The 19,345-nt window shown below is 42.8% G+C and overlaps 1 protein-coding gene across 2 annotated transcripts in view; it reads left to right on the forward strand.

Moving 5' to 3' along the window:
• KCNH1 (potassium voltage-gated channel subfamily H member 1) overlaps positions 1-19,345 on the forward strand; it is a 416,616-nt gene that overhangs the window by 169,110 nt on the left and 228,161 nt on the right. For both annotated transcript variants that reach the window (XM_068538430.1, XM_068538431.1), the window contains exon 7: positions 8,645-9,074. In XM_068538430.1, the coding sequence (XP_068394531.1) occupies positions 8,645-9,074 (430 nt within the window). The remainder of the gene's footprint in view (positions 1-8,644; positions 9,075-19,345) is intronic.

Genomic DNA, 19,345 nt, shown 5'->3' on the forward strand with positions numbered 1-19,345 from the left:
TGGTATATGAATTCTAGAACTTGAGAGAAAAAAAAAGAAGGATGTTAGGTACAGAAAACATTTGTTTTGGTGATAGAGATATGAGATAGAGATAGATGGTGATAGAGATATGAAAGAGAAGCCCAAGAGCAGGTTGGATGGGATAAAGGAGAAAGTGGGAGGAATGGAAGTGTGTAGTCATTGTGTTGAATGCTGGTGTGTAGGATTTCAGAGATGGAGCCGTTCCCAGTGATGACCAGACCCAGGATGTGGAGGGGGGGTGAAGGTCACTGGGAGTAGAGAGACTGGAGTGTTGAATGATTTTTCCCCATGAACATTAAAGTTTCCCATGCTGATAGCAGGAGATGGGCTGGCAGCCAGGTGATGAAAGGGAGGGACAGAGAAGTTGATAAATAGGATAATTAATAAAAGATGAAGCCCAAGTTCTGGCATATTTGTAAGCATTCAATAGATGTTAACTATCAATAATCAGATGACAGTAATGAGGAGGTGGTATTGCTGGATGGCATGAATCTTAAAGAAGGTGAATTTCTTTTCTTTTTTTTTTGATGGAAGTGTGGAGTTTGAAACTCCCTACTCCTAACTCCAGGATGGGGAAAAGCAAGGTGCTTGGGAGAGCCAGTTTCAACTAAAGCAGGAAGGTGGTGGGAACAATCCATGAAAATCCTGAGGCTGGGAATTTCTCTATGCATGAGGATAGGTTCTAGAGGACTCTGAGGAAGCATATGAAGGAGACCTTTAGCTGGAGGAGGATGTGGGAGAAGAGTAATTTTGAGTAATGTGAGGTTGAAAGCAATAAAAAAAAATAGAGTGTACCTGCAGAATTTGCTATGGTTGCTATGTGTCACCACACAGACTTGGAAGCCTGGGGAGACTTTTCAAGAACCCGAAAGGTTGAGTTGTTCTTGTCAATAACACTTTGTCATCAGTCTGTGACAGTGCTATTTTCATGTGTACGACAGGAAAAAAAAAAAAAGAGCAGAAGATTGGTGAGTATGGCTAGTTGAGGCAAGGTATAGCCCAAGTTAACGAAATAATTTGGTCCGGGTAAGTAGGCAAAACTTGATAGTTCACACACAAATGAATCTGATAATTACCAAATGTCCATTTCAATCTGAATAACATCAAGATCACTACAACTGAGGTTATTGAGATTTCAGAAGGCTTCCTTCCATTTGTACTTGTTGGCCTTCAATGATGAGGCTCACCAGCCCAGGTTCTCACTGTCCTCCAGCCATGTGGACTCAACTTGAAATCCTTGGTTCTTCGTAACTTTAAGGTTTTGATAAAGAACTCTCTGGAACTATTTAAATGGGAGGCAGGACTTCTGATATAAGAAGTCCCTGGGGAAATGTGATTCGCTACCATATGGTGCTGTCATATTTTTAGCGTACTAAAATTTTTAAAAAGTTTGGAATATTCTATTTATCTAATCCACTGAACTTCAGGCAAATAAGAAACAAAACCAAATTAATAGCTTGAAATGCTTTTAAACAGTTAGAATTCCAACTGTTAGTGCAATAAGAGGGAACTGATGCAAAACCGTGTAGTAGAGCATCTGTGTATACACAGATAACACAATGAGGAAGTGCTTATTTTATATTGTTCCAGAAGCTCGTTAAAATGAGAAAGAATTCTCTCATAAGCCAAACTCTTCAATTTAGTTTAGAATAAACATTTGAGACCTGCTCTGAGAAGGTGCTGGCTTTAAACCTTGTATAGATATATTAGTTTCCTAGGGCTGCTGTGACAAATTACCACGAACTGGGTGGCTTAATACAGCAGAAATTTATTTTCCCACAGTTCTGGAGGCTAGACATCTAAAATCAAGGTGTAAGCTGGGCCATCCTCTCTTTGAAGGCTCTAGAAGAGAATCTGTTCCATGCCTTTCTCTTAGCTTCTGGTGTTGCTGGTAATCCTTGGCATTCCTTGGCTTGAAGACATATCACTCCAACCTCTGCATTCATAGTCACACGTGTCTTTCTGTGTTTGTCTTATAAGGACACCTGTCATACTGGATTCTGGGTCCACCATATTCCAATATGACCTCATCTTAACTAACTACCTGTACTTGCGGCCCTATTTCCACATAAGGTTACATTCTGGGGTTCTGGGAAAGACTTGAATTTGGGGAGGAACACTATTCAACCCAATATAAGAAGCTTCTAAAATGAATAACAAATGGCTTCTACCTTCAGGAAGATGTAGTTCTGATGTAGTTGGGGAACCGGGTATAGGAAACTTTAATGCAAAGTGATGGATACAGAATACCGTGGACACATGGAAGGGTGAGGGATCGGTTGTGACTCCGGGGTGGTCATGGAAGTCTGTAGGGTGGAGGTAGTGGCAGACCTGAAGGATAACTAGTGTACCACCTGGCAGAAATTGGGGACCTGGGCATTCTGGGCTGAGGGAGCAGGCACAGAGATGCCCGTATGCATCCACTGTCTGGGATGCTTGTGTTGTCTGGAGTATATGGCCAGAGGATAGCATAGCCTTTGGGTAGTTTCATGTGATGTGGTGGCCACTGGGAAGGGATGGAGAAGGGAAGAAGGATGAAGTGCAGATGGAGCATAAGGGAGATGTGAAAGATGATGGGACCCAGTTGTTCATCTCTGTGAATGCCTGCCACAGAATGGGATCTTCAAGAGGTACGGGAGAGTTCAAGGAGAGGCTGAATGACCATTCCTTAAGGGAGCTCTAGAAGACTTTGCTGGGCTCAGAGGAGCTGGACTAGATGATTTTTATGCTCCCTCTCAGCTCTCAAGTTCTGTGACTATTAGGTAGAAGTATCTCTTCACTAATCATATTAGTTATTAGGCTCCTGCTAATAACTAGTTATTTATTATCTCTCATTAGTTATTAGGCTTTTGCTTCCTCTCTCCTTTCTTTCTATCAAGCATCCTCCACATGCCAGGCACTGAAGATGCAATAGTGAGCAAGAAGACAAAGACAGCACCATTTTAATCTCTTCCCTGTAGCATTAGCATACGGAGTACATAGTCAGTTCTCCATAAATGTTGCTTTGGGTTGAATATGAGTGAGGAAAAAATGACGAGGCAGTCATTTTGCCCTGGGTAATAAGTTCTGCTTCAGAGTAGAACTGCTTTGAAAGATGATTTCAGGAACATCCTTATGAGGAGGTGGCGAATAAGTGGCTGCTTATATGTGTTTGATTTCTGAGTCATCAAAAAGGCTCCTTTGCCTCCCAAAATATCTCCTTCATCCAGGCTGTGGGTGCTTTTAATTCCACTATTGGAAACTGGTTTCCCTCTGATAAAATGCAAATACTCTGTGGAGAGGGGATACCCATTTACCCTCATCAGTCTTTTACACCTTAATATGAGGATTTTCTCATGGCAGATTTTTGCGAAAAGCACATGGAGGGAGAAGGGGATCCAGGGGATGAATATTGGACATGCCAATGGTAAACTTCGTCATAGTTAGCAGTTTGGATGAACCGACCCTGGGGATGTAGTCTCTTGGCCTAGAAAAACCCATTATTATCTGTTTGCAGGTGTATGTTGGGCCAGAAATGATTATTTCTCTTGTGAGTTTTATGGCTACAGAACTGTTATTTGTTTCTTATTTTAATTTTTATTTAATTTTTGGCTGAGTTAGGTCTTTGTTGCTGTGCGCGGGCTTTCTCTAGTTGTGGCGAGCGGGGGGCTACTCTTCGCTGCAGTGCGCGGGCTTCTCAATGCAGTGGCTTCTCTTGTTGCAGAGCATGGGATCTAGGCATGCGGGCTTCAGTAGTTGTGGCACGTGGGCCCAGCAGTTGCGGCTCGCATGCTCTAGAGTGCAGGCTCAGTAGTTGTGGTGCATGGGCTTACTTTCTCCACGGCATGGGATCTTTCCGGACCAGGGATCGAACCCATATCCCCTGCATTGGCAGGCGGATTTTTTTTTTAATTAATTAATTTATTTATTTATGTTTTTGGCTGTGTTGGGTCTTCGTTTCTGTGCGAGGGCTTTCTCTAGTTGCGGCAAGCGGGGGCCACTCTTCATCGCGGTGCGCGGGCCTCTCACTATCGCGGCCTCTCATTGCGGAGCACAGGCTCCAGACGCGCAGGCTCAGTAGTTGTGGCTCACGGGCCTAGTTGCTCCGCGGCATGTGGGATCTTCCCAGACCAGGGCTCGAACCCGTGTCCCCTGCATTGGCAGGCAGATTCGCAACCACTGCACCACCAGGGAAGCCCGGCAGGCGGATTCTTAATCACTGTGCCACTAGGGGAGTCCCTGTTTTTTTTTTTTTTTAAAGGGCAATAAATCCCACCTCCTTCACCCCTACCTCAATGAAATAATTTGTGGTAATCTGATCTGTGGTTTTTATTGCGAAGTCTATGCTCCATATGGTTTGTGTGGTCATTTGTCAGAGACAGCTAATAATAGCTGCTGTAACAAATATCCCCAAAAGTTTCAGTGGCTTACTTCAGAGGTTCCTTTTTTTATTGACATCACAATAGGTTTCAAGATGATTTGGGGGGGAGGGGGTGTTCCACATAGTCTTGTAGGTACCCAGGCCCCTTCCATGCTGTACATCCACCACCTTCAGTACTTGGCCTCAAGGAACGCATGCCAGGGGAAAGAAAAAGCTTGTAGAGAAAGCACACTTAACTTTTAGCTGTCTTGGCTTGGAAGTGACACTCATTTCACCTCACATTCCACTGGCCAGAACTAGTTCCAGAGACCCACCCAGATGGAAAGAGGCTGGGAAATGTGGTTAGCTATGTGCCCAGGAGAAGAAAGCAGCCTTGGTGAGCCTCTGACACAGACTCACTAGAAAGCATTTACACGTTTTCCTTCTGTCTGTGACATATCCTAACCCTTGGGGGTTGTCATTAAGGGTATGGAGGACAAAAGAGAATAGCAGTGACCTGGAAACTGTCCAGTCCTTAGGATAGTGATAAGTCATTCATTCTACCTGGTGAAGGGCATCATTCTGCTGCTGGATTTTTGCTACGTAAGGGAGACCGAAGTCTTAGTTCAAAGAAATGTCTTTATGCCGTTTGCTTGTTTGCTTTTTAATAGAAGTAGGAAAAGTTTAATGGAAATCTCCTTTCCTACACCTTGGAATCACTTTGAAATAGGAGTTTTGAGGTTTTGAATGTACAGCTTCTGTAATATGTTTCAGTTCCCTTTGGAGATAAAAGTTCATGAGCATTTGGAGAAGATGCAGAGCTCCTCCAGTCCACCTCCCACATTGTCTAGACAAGGGAACTAAGAGGTAGCTGCATTGTCCACATTCACATGGGAAGTTAGCGGCTTACCTGGGCGTCAGACCCCATTTGACAGATTTCTACACTGGTATTCCTGCCCCTACCACAGTGCTATTCCCTAGAGAACTACTATTCAGAGAATAGGCCTGTCCCGGTGGGACTGGAAGGAGGAGGCTTGACCAGGTGAAATCAGGCTTCTTCTGGCTCTGAGATTCTTTGATTGACTGTGATTAAGTACATTGTGTCTGATTGTATCCCTGGCCTGAGGGAAGTGATGTAGCCTTCCAAGAATTTGTAACTTTCCTGAGAAAACAGAATCTCAATTCTTTATTCTTCTCAGCTGTTTCTTTATTTTTATCTTAAAAACTATTTTTTTGTAATTGTAAAGTAAATATGTATAAGCGTAACAAAAATATATACAAATATAACAAAAATTGCCTGTAATTCCATAACTTGACAGTGCAGCAATAACCACTGTTAATGTTTTATATGTTTTTCCGTGTGTTTCCTGTTTTTCAACACATAAATATTTGTATATGTATGCACAATATAATTAGAGTGAAATATACAATATGAAATAAATATGCAACTCTTAAAATATTTCATTACTTAATATGAAATTTTACACAACCCTTAATATTATTTTATTTATTTAATTATTTATTTATTAGCATCTTTATTGGAGTATAATTGCTTTACAATGGTGTGTTAGTTTCTGCTTTATAACAAAGTGAATCAGTTATACATATACATATATCCCCATATCTCTTCCCTCTTGCATCTCCCTCCCTCCCACCCTCCCTATCCCACCCCTCTAGGTGGTCACAAAGCACCGAGCTGATCTCCCTGTGCTATGCGGCTGCTTCCCACTAGCTATCTATTTTATGTTTAATAGTGTATAAATGTCCATGCCACTCTCTCACTTTGTCCCAGCTTACCCTTCCCCCTCCCCGTATCCTCAAGTCCATTCTCTAGTAGGTCTGCATCTTTATTCCTGTCTTGCCCCTAGGTTCTTCATGCCCATTTTTTTTTTTTTTTTTTTAGATTCCATATATATGTGTTAGCATACGGTATTTGTTTTTCTCTTTCTGACTTACTTCACTCTGTATGACAGTCTCTAGGTCCTTCCACCTCACTACAAATACCTCAGTTTCGTTCCTTTTTATGACTGAGTAATATTCCATTGTATATATGTGCCACATCTTCTTTATCCATTCATCTGTCGATGGACATTTAGGTTGCTTCCATGTCCTGGCTATTGTAAATAGAGCTGCAATGAACATTTTGGTACATGACTCTTTTTGAATTATGGTTTTCTCAGGGTATGTGCCCAGTAGTGGGATTGCTGGGTCGTATGGTAGTTCTATTTGTAGTTTTTTAAGGAACCTCCATACTGTTCTCCATAGTGGCTGTATCAATTTACATTCCCACCAACAGTGCAAGAGGGTTCCCTTTTCTCCACACCCTCTTCAGCATTTATTGTTTGTAGATTTTTTGATGATGGACATTCTGACTGGTGTGAGATGATATCTCATTGTAGTTTTGATTTGCATTTCTCTAATGATTAATGATGTTGAGCATTCTTTCATGTGTCTGTTGGCCATCTGTATATCTTCTTTGGAGAAATGTCTATTTAGGTCTTCTGCCCATTTTTGGATTGGGTTGTTTGTTTTTCTGATATTGAGCTGCATGAGCTGCTTGTAAATCTTGGAGATTAATCCTTTGTCAGTTGCTTCATTTGCAAATATTTTCTCCCATTCTGAGGGTTGTCTTTTGGTCTTGTTTATGGTTTCCTTTGCTGTGCAAAAGCTTTTAAGTTACATTAGGTCCCATTTGTTTATTTGTGTTTTTATTTCCATTTCTCTAGGAGCTGGGTCAAAAAGGATCTTGCTGTGATTTATGTCATAGAGTGTTCTGCCTATGTTTTCCTCTAAGAGTTTGATAGTGTCTGGCCTTACATTTAGGTCTTTAATCCATTTTGAGTTTATTTTTGTGTATGGTGTTAGGGAGTATTCTAATTTCATTCTTTTACACGTAGCTGTCCAGTTTTCCCAGCACCACTTATTGAAGAGGCTGTCTTTTCTCCATTGTATATTCTTGCCTCCTTTATCAAAGATAAGGTGACCATAGGTGTGTGGGTTTATCTCTGGACTTTCTATCCTGTTCCACTGATCTATATTTCTGTTTCTGTGCCAGTACCATACTGTCTTGATTACTGTAGCTTTGTAGTATAGTCTGAAGTCAGGGAGCCTGATTCCTCCAGCTCCGTTTTTCTTTCTCAAGATTGCTTTGGCTATTCGGGGCCTTTTGTGTTTCCATACACATTGTAAAATTTTTTCTTCTAGTTCTGTGAAAAATGCCATTGGTAGTTTGATAGGGATTGCATTGAATCTGTAGATTGCTTTGGGTAGTAGAGTCATTTTCACAGTGTTGATTCTTCCAATCCAAGAACATGGTATATCTCTCCATCTATTTGTATCATCTTTAATTTCTTTCATCAGTGTCTTATAATTTTCTGCATACTGGTCTTTTGTCTCCTTAGGTAGGTTTATTCCTAGATATTTTATTCTTTTTGTTGCAATGATAAACGGGAGTGTTTTGTTAATTTCTCTTTCAGATTTTTCATCATTAGTATATAGGAATGCAAGAGATTTCTGTGCATTAATTTTGTATCCTGCTACTTTACCAAATTCATTGATTAGCTCTAGTAATTTTCTGGTAACATCTTTAGGATTCTCTATGTATAGTATCATGTCATCTGCAAACAGTGACAGCTTTACTTCTTCTTTTCCAGTTTGGATTCCTTTTATTTCTTTTTCTTCTCTGATTGCTGTGGCTAAAACTTCCAAAACTATGTTGAATAATAGTGGTGAGAGTGGGCAACCTTGTCTTATTCCTGATCTTAGTAGAAATGGTTTCAGTTTTTCACCATTGAGGACGATGTTGGCTGTGGGTTTGTCATATATGGCCTTTATTATGTTGAGGAAAGTTCCCTCTATGCCTACTTTCTGGAGGGCTTAATATTATTTTAAAATGAGTAATGATATGGAAAAATGCTCATATGTATTTGTATACTTATACTGAATATAATTAGAATAAAATTCCAGTTTTATTTGTCTTATTTTTTTATTTGCTTTTTAAAGGAAGTAAAAAACAAAAAAAGCTAATGGAAATCTCCCTTCCATATACCTTGGAAAAACTTCTAATTATATTGTGCATAAGTATACAAATATATACAATAAGTATACAATATATATGGAGCATTTCTCCATATTATGACTTACTTTGAAACAATGTTTTAAAGGTTGCCTTATATTGCATCTCAGGGAATACACTGTGCTGAAGGACCAGCCCTGGTGAGTGGAGGGAAGGAGTTGTTAGTATCTTTGTTTCTTGGCCTTGACCCTGTGCTCCTCTTCTTCCAGGGCATCAGCAGCCTGTTCAGCTCTCTGAAGGTTGTCCGGCTGCTCCGTCTGGGGCGAGTGGCCCGGAAGCTGGACCACTACATTGAATATGGGGCAGCCGTGCTGGTCCTGCTGGTGTGTGTGTTCGGGCTGGCTGCTCACTGGATGGCCTGCATTTGGTACAGCATTGGGGACTATGAGATCTTCGACGAGGACACCAAGACCATCCGCAACAACAGCTGGCTCTACCAGCTGGCGATGGACATTGGCACCCCTTACCAGTTTAATGGGTCCGGCTCAGGGAAATGGGAAGGGGGTCCCAGCAAGAATTCCGTGTACATCTCCTCGTTGTATTTCACCATGACCAGCCTCACCAGTGTGGGCTTTGGGAACATCGCCCCATCCACAGACATCGAGAAGATCTTTGCAGTGGCCATCATGATGATTGGCTGTAAGTATGACAGTGGCTGGCGCAAGGGGCAGGGGGTGTTATGTTTGTCCATCCTTTCTGTTAGCTGGAAATAGGACAGTGGCTACAGTGCCAGCAGGATCAGGGTGGTATAGCTTAAAATAAGGGAGAGATTTTTTTTTTTAAAGGCTAGCTTTATAGTTTTCCTGATAATTTAAGCAGTGCATGTTTACTGCAAAGAAATTTAGAAAGTACAAAAGAGCACAAAGTAGAAAATAATGACCAACCATACATAATTCTACTTCTTAGAGATAACTGCTATCACCTTTTGGTGTTGCAGATTATTGTCTATCCATATCTGAACACACAGAAACAGATTTTTATAGTTAAAATGAGATCATGCTATACATCTTGGTAAACTCCTTGTTCATAGAGCAGTGAATTGTAGAAGTCTTTCCATGTCAATTTAAAGATAGCTCTAGATCTGCACAGTCCAATATGGTACTGGAAAAAGAAAGTATGAGAACAAAATCTGAAATATCTCATTAATAATCTTTTGTATTGATTATACAGTAATATTTTTGTTAGAGTGTGTTAAATAAAATATTCTAATACAATAGTTTCATATATCTTTTTGCTTTTTTTAATGTGGCTCCTAGGAAAATTTTAAATCTTATTTCTGTTGGACAGTGCTTATCTAGATCAGCATTTTTGATGTCTGCTTGATGATTGAGAAATTTTCTAAATCCAAAAGAAAAAAAAAAAAACCTATGGGAAAGAAAAAAGTCTCTTGTTCAGTTGAGAAGTAGTGGGTTTTTGGATTAACTTGACTGGACTGAAAAACAGAAACAACCCTAGTTCTTGAGGAAGGTACAGTTGGTCCTCTGTATGCATGGATTCTGCATCCTCAGATGTAACCAACCAGGGATTGAAAATATTAAAAAGAAAATTCCAGAAAGTTCCAAAAACGTGAATTTGTGGCATGCCGGCAACTGTTTGCATAGCATTTACATTGTATTTACAACTATTTACATAGCATTTACATTGCATTAGGTACTAACAGTAATCTAGAGATCATTTAAAGTCTATGGGACGATGTGTATAGGTTATATGCAAATACTATGCCATTTTATATAAGGGACTTAACTATCCGTGGGTTTTGGTATCTGCAAACCTATTCGTCCTGGAACCAATTGCCTGTGGACAGAGGGATGGCTGTACTTAATTTTCAAACACTCAACCATTGACCATTGTGTCGCTGTTGCTATTGCCAAGTCTGGAAACAGCCTTGGGCTGGAAACAACAATGAACTTCCCTCACTAAAGGGAGACTTAGGGAGTACTGACTAGACCTAACTGGACTGGGGAAAGCACATGAACATGAGTGGGTTGGACTCACTGTGAACCTGCCAGATGCACCCTGTCGGTGCTTCCATGACACGCTGTGATGTGGGAGAGGACAGTCCTGTGCAGCATCAGTTTGGACGGTAGTCAGCTCACACGCAGGCAGGAACCCCTCTGCTTGATGTACTCCTTCAGGGTGGGGTTGATGCCTTGTTACACCAACCACGGAATTCTAAGGCCAGGGAAACTGAGGCTTCAGTTGGTCTTGCTTTGTCCAACCCATCTGCGATCCAGTGTCCCCTTCTGCAAGTGGATTTTGTTACCACCGAGTGTCCCATTTGCTGCCTTGCCGCCTCCTTTTTTGCAATTACCTCGTCAGGTCTGATGCCATCTTTTCCTAAAAGCACCCTCTGCCAGGCCCAGAGCTTGCCTCAATGTGTCTAAGGCATAATTGATTTGTGGGAAGTGTGTGCCGTGGAGCTTTTGGATCTGCTCCTTTCTTTAAAATGGGTTTTAATAGAGATGATTGCCTGACCATGGGAAGCAGCATTAAGTATCTGTGGGTGGCTAATTGCTTTAGCTTAATTAGAACTTGAGGTGCTTTCTCATGTCATGTAAAAGGATGTAAGACCTTTGCTTTTCTAGAACTATTTCAGCCTTAACATCTCCAGTTTTCTAGGCTGTGCTTGCAGCATTTTGTGAGCCTTGGGGCAGCAGTAAACAACCAGATGCACCGTGCTTGGGGCACAATTTCTGTCTCTTAGAGGGCAAGATGAGATGCTCTGTCAATCGAAATACTTCATTATATGCATTACAGAAAATTTACTATGGGTGGTCAGTTAGGAAATGGGCTCCATTTCATGAGCTCCCCAAAGGCTTTCAAATATGAGGAGACTTCCTTGCAGCTTTTTACCTGGAAGAAAAGAAAAGAAAGAAAACAGCTCTGGTGGCATATGAGGATAAGCTGTTTTTCCAAAACCATTCTCCTCTGGAGAGCATAATTTCCTGGCTATAGTCTCTAAGGAAAACCCAAACAATTATTATCACCTCTTTTCTCTCCCCACCTTCTCAGAGCTTTGTGATGTTTCCATTTCTTTTTTTTTTTAAAAAGTGTAATACGCAGGCAGTCACCTCTGCATTATGCAGCAAACTATGATATTTAGGTAGGCAAGTCAGCTTAATAGTCGCCCCATTTCCTGATCACTTGCTATTTCCAGGTGCTGTGATAAGTACTCTACATACAACTACTGTTCGCAACAACTCTATGCCTTAGAGATTATTAAGTCCATCTTACAAGGAAATGGAAGCTCAGAGAAGTTAACTGCTTTCCCCAGAATACAGGGCTGGTAAGCAGGGCAGACAGGATTCACGTCCAGAACTCCCTGAATTACAAGCCCGGCTCTCCCCACGGTGCCCACCTGTGGTGGCATGGGCTGAGAACACAGAGTCCAGCAACCTGCCCTCACTGGCACACTCACACTTTGAAAATTCTCTCCATAAATTTGAACAAACTGGCAGTTTCTGCAGTGGAAAGTGTTTGTACTCTTGCCTATTGTTGTTGTTTTAAGAACAATATTACGGTACAGACTCAGGGGACCAGGTGCTTCAGAAACCAACCATTTTTTCAGCAACCTGTCACTTACAGTTACAGCTCTTCCCCTTTCCGTGTGACATCTGACAAATTCTGGTTCTAACAACAGAGTTATTGCACTCTGTGTAATGTGGTGGTAATTATCCTTGTAAACTCACATTCCGAACAACCTTTGTTCAGGACAGCTGCTGATGCCTTATTAGACTTACGGGGCTCTCTTTTATCTTGCTTTGCCTGTATGCACATGTGCATGCTTGCATCCTTACTGCATGGTTCACGGGATTGGATAACCCCAGAAGTAGGATCTCGGGCAACAGAGAGCACTGACCGCAGCCTGCATTTATGCCAAGGGGTCAGTGCCTCTCCCTCCCCGTCCCCCCCGCAGTCAGGCCAGCATTCCTCAAGGAAAGTAGAGAGACACAAAGCCAATGGACTTTGAAGTACTGGTAACATTGTGATGTTCTCCTCTTTGCATTGAATTTTACATGAATTGGTAATAGTATTTCTTGACTATTCTGTTGCCCTGTATTAACCATATTATAGATTATCCAGAAGCCTCTGTTGCTTCTCCTCTCTGTGCTCTGTTACTGAATATCTTATTATAACTTGGCTAATTCCCCAGAGGATGCCAGGAAGCTGGAAAACTAAATATTTTAAGCTTGCCCACCTTTCTCAGTTCTGATTTAAAAAAAAGAAAACTGCAATAGGAAGAGGTGAAGACTTGGCTAAAATGAGCATTTGTGATCATCTCTGGGTGTAGATGATCTATGGTGTCTCCAAATGCCTGGTTGTATGTCTGACTTCCACTCTGGGGTCTTGACCTGGGTCGGGGGCAAGCCAGCCCTGCCCTGATCCTCCTGCCATCCTTGCGCGGCGTGGGTCTTTGGTGATCTCCAGCAAGGGCTCACCCTGAGGTGTGATGGGTGGGTTCCCTCTTTTGCACATCTGGTCCTCCTGTGTGTTGGTGATGCTGAGAGAAACACAGGGCCACTCTGGCCCTCAGTGTGTCACCTGGGAGAGGATGCCCCCACTCAGCAGGCACGTACTGAGTGCCTCCCTTGATGGGCTCTGAGGATCGGAGACTGTACCTGTGGGTGTCACTGCCGGGAGTCAGTGGTCTAGTGGTGGTAGGGGCTGTGAGTATAACAGAGATGGCGGCCCTGCTGCCCACCAGCCAGTGACTAAGGCCTGGAGGCGGAGCCTCCCCTGTGGGCTGAGCCTTGCCGGGGCCTTTGAGGGACCCCCTCCAAGGGGAGGGATTGCTGGGGGTGGGCGAGAGTCCCTTTAGCTGGGGGTATCCATCTCAGGTTAGGGACATGACCCTGTCTGGGGGATACTCTCCAGGGAGAATTTGATGGTGAAGTGACTGTTCCCATTTTCTTAATATGGGCTTTGTGCTTTTCCTGTTCTCTCCTCATAAAGTCATTGCTGTCATCCTGTCATTATAATTAAGCCACATTTGTTTCCTTTCTCTCTGATAATGGCAGGGGGTCTAGACATCGTACTCCTATTCCAGACACTCTCCACCCCCCAGCACTGCACGACACCTGTCTCTTTGAATTTTTTTTTTCCTCCCCCATCTCAGCTCCTTAAATCCAGAGCAGAATGTCAGTGCTGAAGGGACCCTCGTGAGTATCTATTTAGTCCACAGCAGCCCCTCCTAGTTCTTCTGCTGGGCCAGATCTCATCCTGATCTGCGCTTCAGTCAACTTCCCCTACTCCTTTCCCCGGGTGGGGGGCTGGGAGCTCGGGCTCAGCCCTAGGGTTTCCTTGTATCACCTCCTTTCTTGGAGGGAAGGGACACGAGTAACCTGCACCCTGCACCTTTGACCCTACCACCTCACCCCCATGCAGTATGCTTTGTGGCCCCCTTTCAGCTTAGATTATTATTTGCAAGCTTTTCCCTGGCTCCCTCAGGATTTTATTTAAACATTCTTATGTCTTTTCATTCACCTTTGCTGAATATGCCTTTTTGCATTCTATGCCAATATACTGGTTTTTCCAAAATGACTGGGCACATCTCCCTGGAGGCTGTAAAGATACTCTTAGGAGACTTCAAACACATCACAGACTCTTAATAACTATGTATGGTCTTGTTGAATCCAAACAATTGAGAAGGTTCTGGAGTTTTAGAAGTGGTATTCAGTGATACTGGCAAAACATCTTTATTAGTTAGGATACAGGTTCTGTTATTGGACAGAGACACAGTAATAGTAGCATCAACAGAGTTTATGTTTCCTAAAAGCTTAGGGCTGGTCTGGCTGCTCTGCAGTCACCAGAGGCCAGGTTTCTCTGCTGTCTTAAATACATGACTTCCATATTGGGATCCCATATGGCCGTTCCAGCTTTGGCCGTATGTTCTTTTTCCAGAAAACAGAAAGAAGGGGAAGGGGAAGGCTGGCTGAACTCTTTCCTTTTGAGAGCAAGACTAGGAAGTTGTGCATATTGCCTTTGTTCATATCACATTGGCTGGCACTTGGTAACCTGGCCACACACCTAGCTGCAAAGGAGGCTGGGAAATGTAGTCTTCTTCGGGGTGGTCATGTATCCAGGTAGGAATACAGTAATATAGACAAGGAGAACAGTTAGTGAGGGATGACCAGCAGTGTGTGTCTACCCCAGCTTTTCTCCCTCTCCTCATCTCCCCTCAGTTGATACCAGCAAACATTAGCCCTCCATGACAGGCAGGCCCTGTTGGAGCTTCATGCCTGAATTGTTATTTGAGAGATTTGGGTTCAAGTCCTAGATCTGCTCTCTGCTTTAGGTTGTACCCTCTCATTTCATGTGGATTAGGGGTAAGAAGCTCTCCTGACCATCTCACCTAGTTGAAGTGAGAACTAAATGAGATAATGACGTAGGATAGCTCTTTGAAAAGTTGAAAATCTACATTCAGGTGTTGTGATTTTATTATTGTTAATAGCGATTATTTCTTGCTCATCTCAGTTAATTTTTTTCATTCCTGTTCTTAGAAAAAAAATAATGATTGCTTCTCCCTTCTCAGGAGCATGGGAATGCTGTTTAATTTCATTTTGGGTTTATGTTTATTTTGGGAAATGGGGCAGTGTCCAGAATACTATGGCAGAAATAACTATTCATTTCTCATTTATTCTTAGAGTTTTTTTCCTAGCCAGCAAATCAGCTTATTTTTCTTTAGAACATGATTTTTTAAAAAGTTCTGTTTGCCGTTCTGCATTTCAGGTGGGTCTCCCCATCTTTAACACAACCTCAGGCTACTTTCTGTCCTCTGCATCCCTGCCACCTCTCCTCCAGAAGACCGTCTCTGGTTACTCCCTCCTGGTTCTTCATTGTCTCCATACTTTTAAGGCTGAAGGACCTTGCTTTGGGTTTACTTACTTGCACTTAGAGTCACACTGCTCTGTAAATATTCTTATGACTTCATAGTTATCTTTCTTGTCTCAAGTGTATTTCTGACTGGCTCCTGTGAAACTCTAGGCTCCCAGAGGGCAGGACCTGTGGGTCTCCCTGCCCTTCCACTTCTCCTTTGTGCCTGGACACATACTGTTGGAATGTGGGGAAGAACACAGGCTTTAGAACTGGCCAGTTCTTTAGAACTCTACTTTGTTAAAAAAAAAATTTTTTTTTAATTGAAGTATAGTTGATTTACAATGTACCAGTCTCCGTTGTATAGTAAAGTGACTCAGTTGTACACATATATACATTCTTTTTCTATTTTCTCTTCCATTATGGTTTAGTCACAGGATGTTCAGTATAGTTCCCTGGGCTAAACATTAGGACCTTGTTGTTTATCCACTCTATATGTAATAGTTTGCATCTACCAACCCTAAACTTCCAGTCCATCCCTCTCCCTCCCCCTCTTCCCCCTTGGCAACCACAAGTCTGTTCTCTATGTCTGAATTTGTTTCTGTTTTGTAGATAGGTTCATTTGTGTCATATTTTAGATTCCACACATAAGTGATAGCATATGATATTTGTCTTTCTCTTTCTGACTTACTTCACTTAGTATGATAATCTCTAGTTGCATAGAACTCTACTCTTGATTAATGCTTTGAACCTTGGCAGTTTCCTCCACTGAAAATGGAGATGCCAGCCCCTCCCTGATCACATTTTCAGGCTGAAAAAATGAAATGATGCCATGTACCTAGCACAGTGCTTCACACATGGGGTGTTCAAACAATGGTAGTTCTCTCCCTGGCCGCCCCCCACCCTTCCCTCTCTTGTACTACATTTCTAGGATGCATCAAAGTATGATGCTTCTCAGTCATTTGTTAGCCCTTTGGGTGTGCTCTCCTTTACACAGATTTGAACTTGCATAAAATATCAGGTGCATTGCAGTGTTTAATGTACAGGCCATTAAAGTGTGTATATCTGGATGTGAGGTTCCCTAGATACAAAGCGTCTCTAAAAAAAAAAAAAAAAAAAAAAAAATTGGCCTGACCGCAGAGCACGTTAGGGGAAGCTCTTAAAGGAGGAGAAAGTCATTTGTGTGGTCGGGAAGCATCACTTCCCAGACCTGACTGGCAGGATTTTCACTGGATGGGAAATGGTACCAAATGGAGTGATAGTGCTCTCCCTGGAGGAGAGAAGGGACTAGAAACACTCATGCGCTGAGCACCAAGATATGCTGATGTCATGCTGGGAACTCTACTCAACAACCTCATACGTGGGCTTTATCATTCCTGTTTTGCAGGTAAGAAAACTGAGGTTCAGAAACGCAAAGTAACCTATATGAGGTCACAGCGTAAGAGGTGGCTGAACTGGGTTTTGAAACCAGTTTTATCTGACATCAGAGTTTCACTTTGTTGCTTCCCTTGCTGATTTATGTTGGAATGTTGGGTAGGGGAAAGTGTTCTCTTTAGTGTGTGTGTTGTTGGGGGCAGGGAAAAGAGTTAGAGAAGGGGGCTGTGGAAGGATTGCAGAGAGGGCGTGCTTTCCCTGGAAGCCTTGTCTGTTATTTTAAATGATAATTATGATGACAAAAATATCTGACTGTGTGTTGTGGGAAGACACTGGATTACTTGTTCGTAGGCAGCTGGATTACTGCACTGGGCAGAAGCGTTTACAACAATAGTCTTAGATGTTAGGTAATTCTGACAGTGGGAAGCCAACTGGATAAGGGGTATTGTCTCTGACCTTGTGGATACCCATGTCACTTGCAAAATCCTCTTTCTCTTTTCAAATGTAATTTTCATCCAAGTGGGAGCTATCCTGTGGAGATGTTGCTGTAGTCAAGTCTTTTGTTTCTATGTCTGTTGTCTCCTTTGAAATTCTCAATACTCCATGGGACAGGTAGTATTCTCTGGTTTTTTTGGATAAGGAAATTGTGGAGTAACTTGCCAAAGGTCACACAGCTAGTTAGAAGCAAAGCTGGGCTCCAGCCCGTGTCATCACTCCCAGCTCAGTGCTTTCCCTGCACTTCCAGATCACCATGGTAGCAGTTGGTGCTGGTAGCCATGGATCACAGGTTATGCCAGTGGACTGTGGCACCTGGTTCCTTTGTGGGATGTCCTCAGAGCTTGATGAGAAGAGGTGAAGGTGGATGAAGGGTGGTTCACCTCCATTCTATTTTCAGCAAGGAACTTGACTAATCAAGTTGCACACCTCTTCAGCTGGATAAGCCTTTACTGTGGCTCTCAAATGCGAGGCTGACAACTACAGACAGCTAGGGCGAAATCATACAGGAGAAAATCATGTTCTTTTCCTTCTTTAAAATTGGTGATGGGAGGAAAGCCCACCAGGGAAATGTTTTCTAAAAAATACATGAATAAGTATGGTCCCTAAGAAGACAAACATTAGATTTACCTGCCAATTCCCCAGAACCTCAATCAATCAAGTCTGAGTACCTCTTTATTCGGTTAACAAACATTTTTTTGAGTGTCTGCCACGTGCCAGGCATCATGAGTACTGAGGATGGAGCACTGAATGAGAGAGATGTAAGCTCTGCCCTCATGGTGCTTATGGTCTCCGGCGGGGGACCAGATCAGTAAATAAGAAATGGCTGTGACGTGAGATGAGTCTCTACTAAGGAAAGGACAGGTTGTTATGGAAACATGTGCAGGGGCCCCTCACACAGTCAGGGGTCAAGGAGCGGGCTCAGGGAGTATAGACCCCATTTATTTGGGAAGAGCTCTGGGCCCGGCCCTTCCCAAGATCTTTCTCATTGCATCTTTTTTGCAGATGTCTCCCCAGTCAGACTTCAGCTGCCTGGGGTCGGGGGCCGTGTGGGCCATTACCTGGTCCACAGTGGGCTCAGTAAATATTGAATGAATGCAGTAAAGGAGTTAAAATAAGACATCATCCCTTCCTCAATTTGCTTGCAATCTAGTTTGGGAAATACTAATGCGAACAGGAGAAACCATGTGAAGCTGGAAAGCAGTGAATGTTCGTTGAATAAGTGGAGCCAATTTGTGCTTTCAAACTTCTGGGAGACCGTGATCATTTCTATAAAGTGGAGGTAAGAGTGGCATTGAGGAGATTTTACTTAGCCAGTGAATAATGGGTAGGATTTGTGTGACGTACAGGTGGAGAGGCAAGCATAGCACTAATAATGACGTTAGTGAGCATATGCTATGTGTAGGACGCTTTATACATATTCTTCATTAAGTCTCCTGACACTGCTATGTCACAGGTGTTATCATTCCAGTATTACAGGTGAGGGAACTGAGGCTCCAAGAGTTCAATTATCTTCCCCTGGGTCAACCTTATTATGACTGGTAGAGTCAGAATTGAAACCTATGTTTCCAACCCCAAGCTCATTGTCTGTCCACCAGTCTGCACTGCCACCCATGACCATGGCCGTGCAGCAGAAGGCTGCAGGGAAAGCAGCGCCATCCCTTCCTGCCAAGTAGGACAGTGGGAAGAGAGGAAGGTAAGAAGGAAAGAAAGAAGGAAGGACGTGCTGATCTGAGAGGGGCTGAGTGCCCGCCGTGTGCCTCCTGGCTTGTCAGCCTCTTAGAGTCCCTCCTGCAGGAAGCTAGTGCTTGGTGACCACTTCCGACAGCCCATCACATGCCAAGAGACAGGGATTGCAACAAGTAGCAGTAAGGCTAAGCTGCTGGAGTATTTGAACACCAGATCTCAATCTTTTAGTCTGTCATTTAGAAAAAAAAATCACTGGCTTGCAGATTTTATTTTTTTACTTGGAGGATACCACCAGTGATTTCTGCATTCTATCACTCTGTTAGACTGAAGGTGCTGCAGCCATGGTATTGGTCAGCTTGTCTCCATCAAAGACCGCCCCCTTTTCCTGGACAGCTCCCTTTTGAATTGATGCTACCAGAGAGGAGACTAGATAAGGAGGATGGTTTCTGAAAACTAATCTTCCCTGCCATCAAAACCTGTCAAGCTGCACGTGCAAAAGGTCAGGAGCATAATTTTAATTTCTGAAATCAGTATGACAG

Source organism: Eschrichtius robustus, chromosome 3 (assembly GCF_028021215.1).
Source record: "Eschrichtius robustus isolate mEscRob2 chromosome 3, mEscRob2.pri, whole genome shotgun sequence".
NCBI classification, from domain to species: Eukaryota; Metazoa; Chordata; class Mammalia; order Artiodactyla; family Eschrichtiidae; genus Eschrichtius; species Eschrichtius robustus.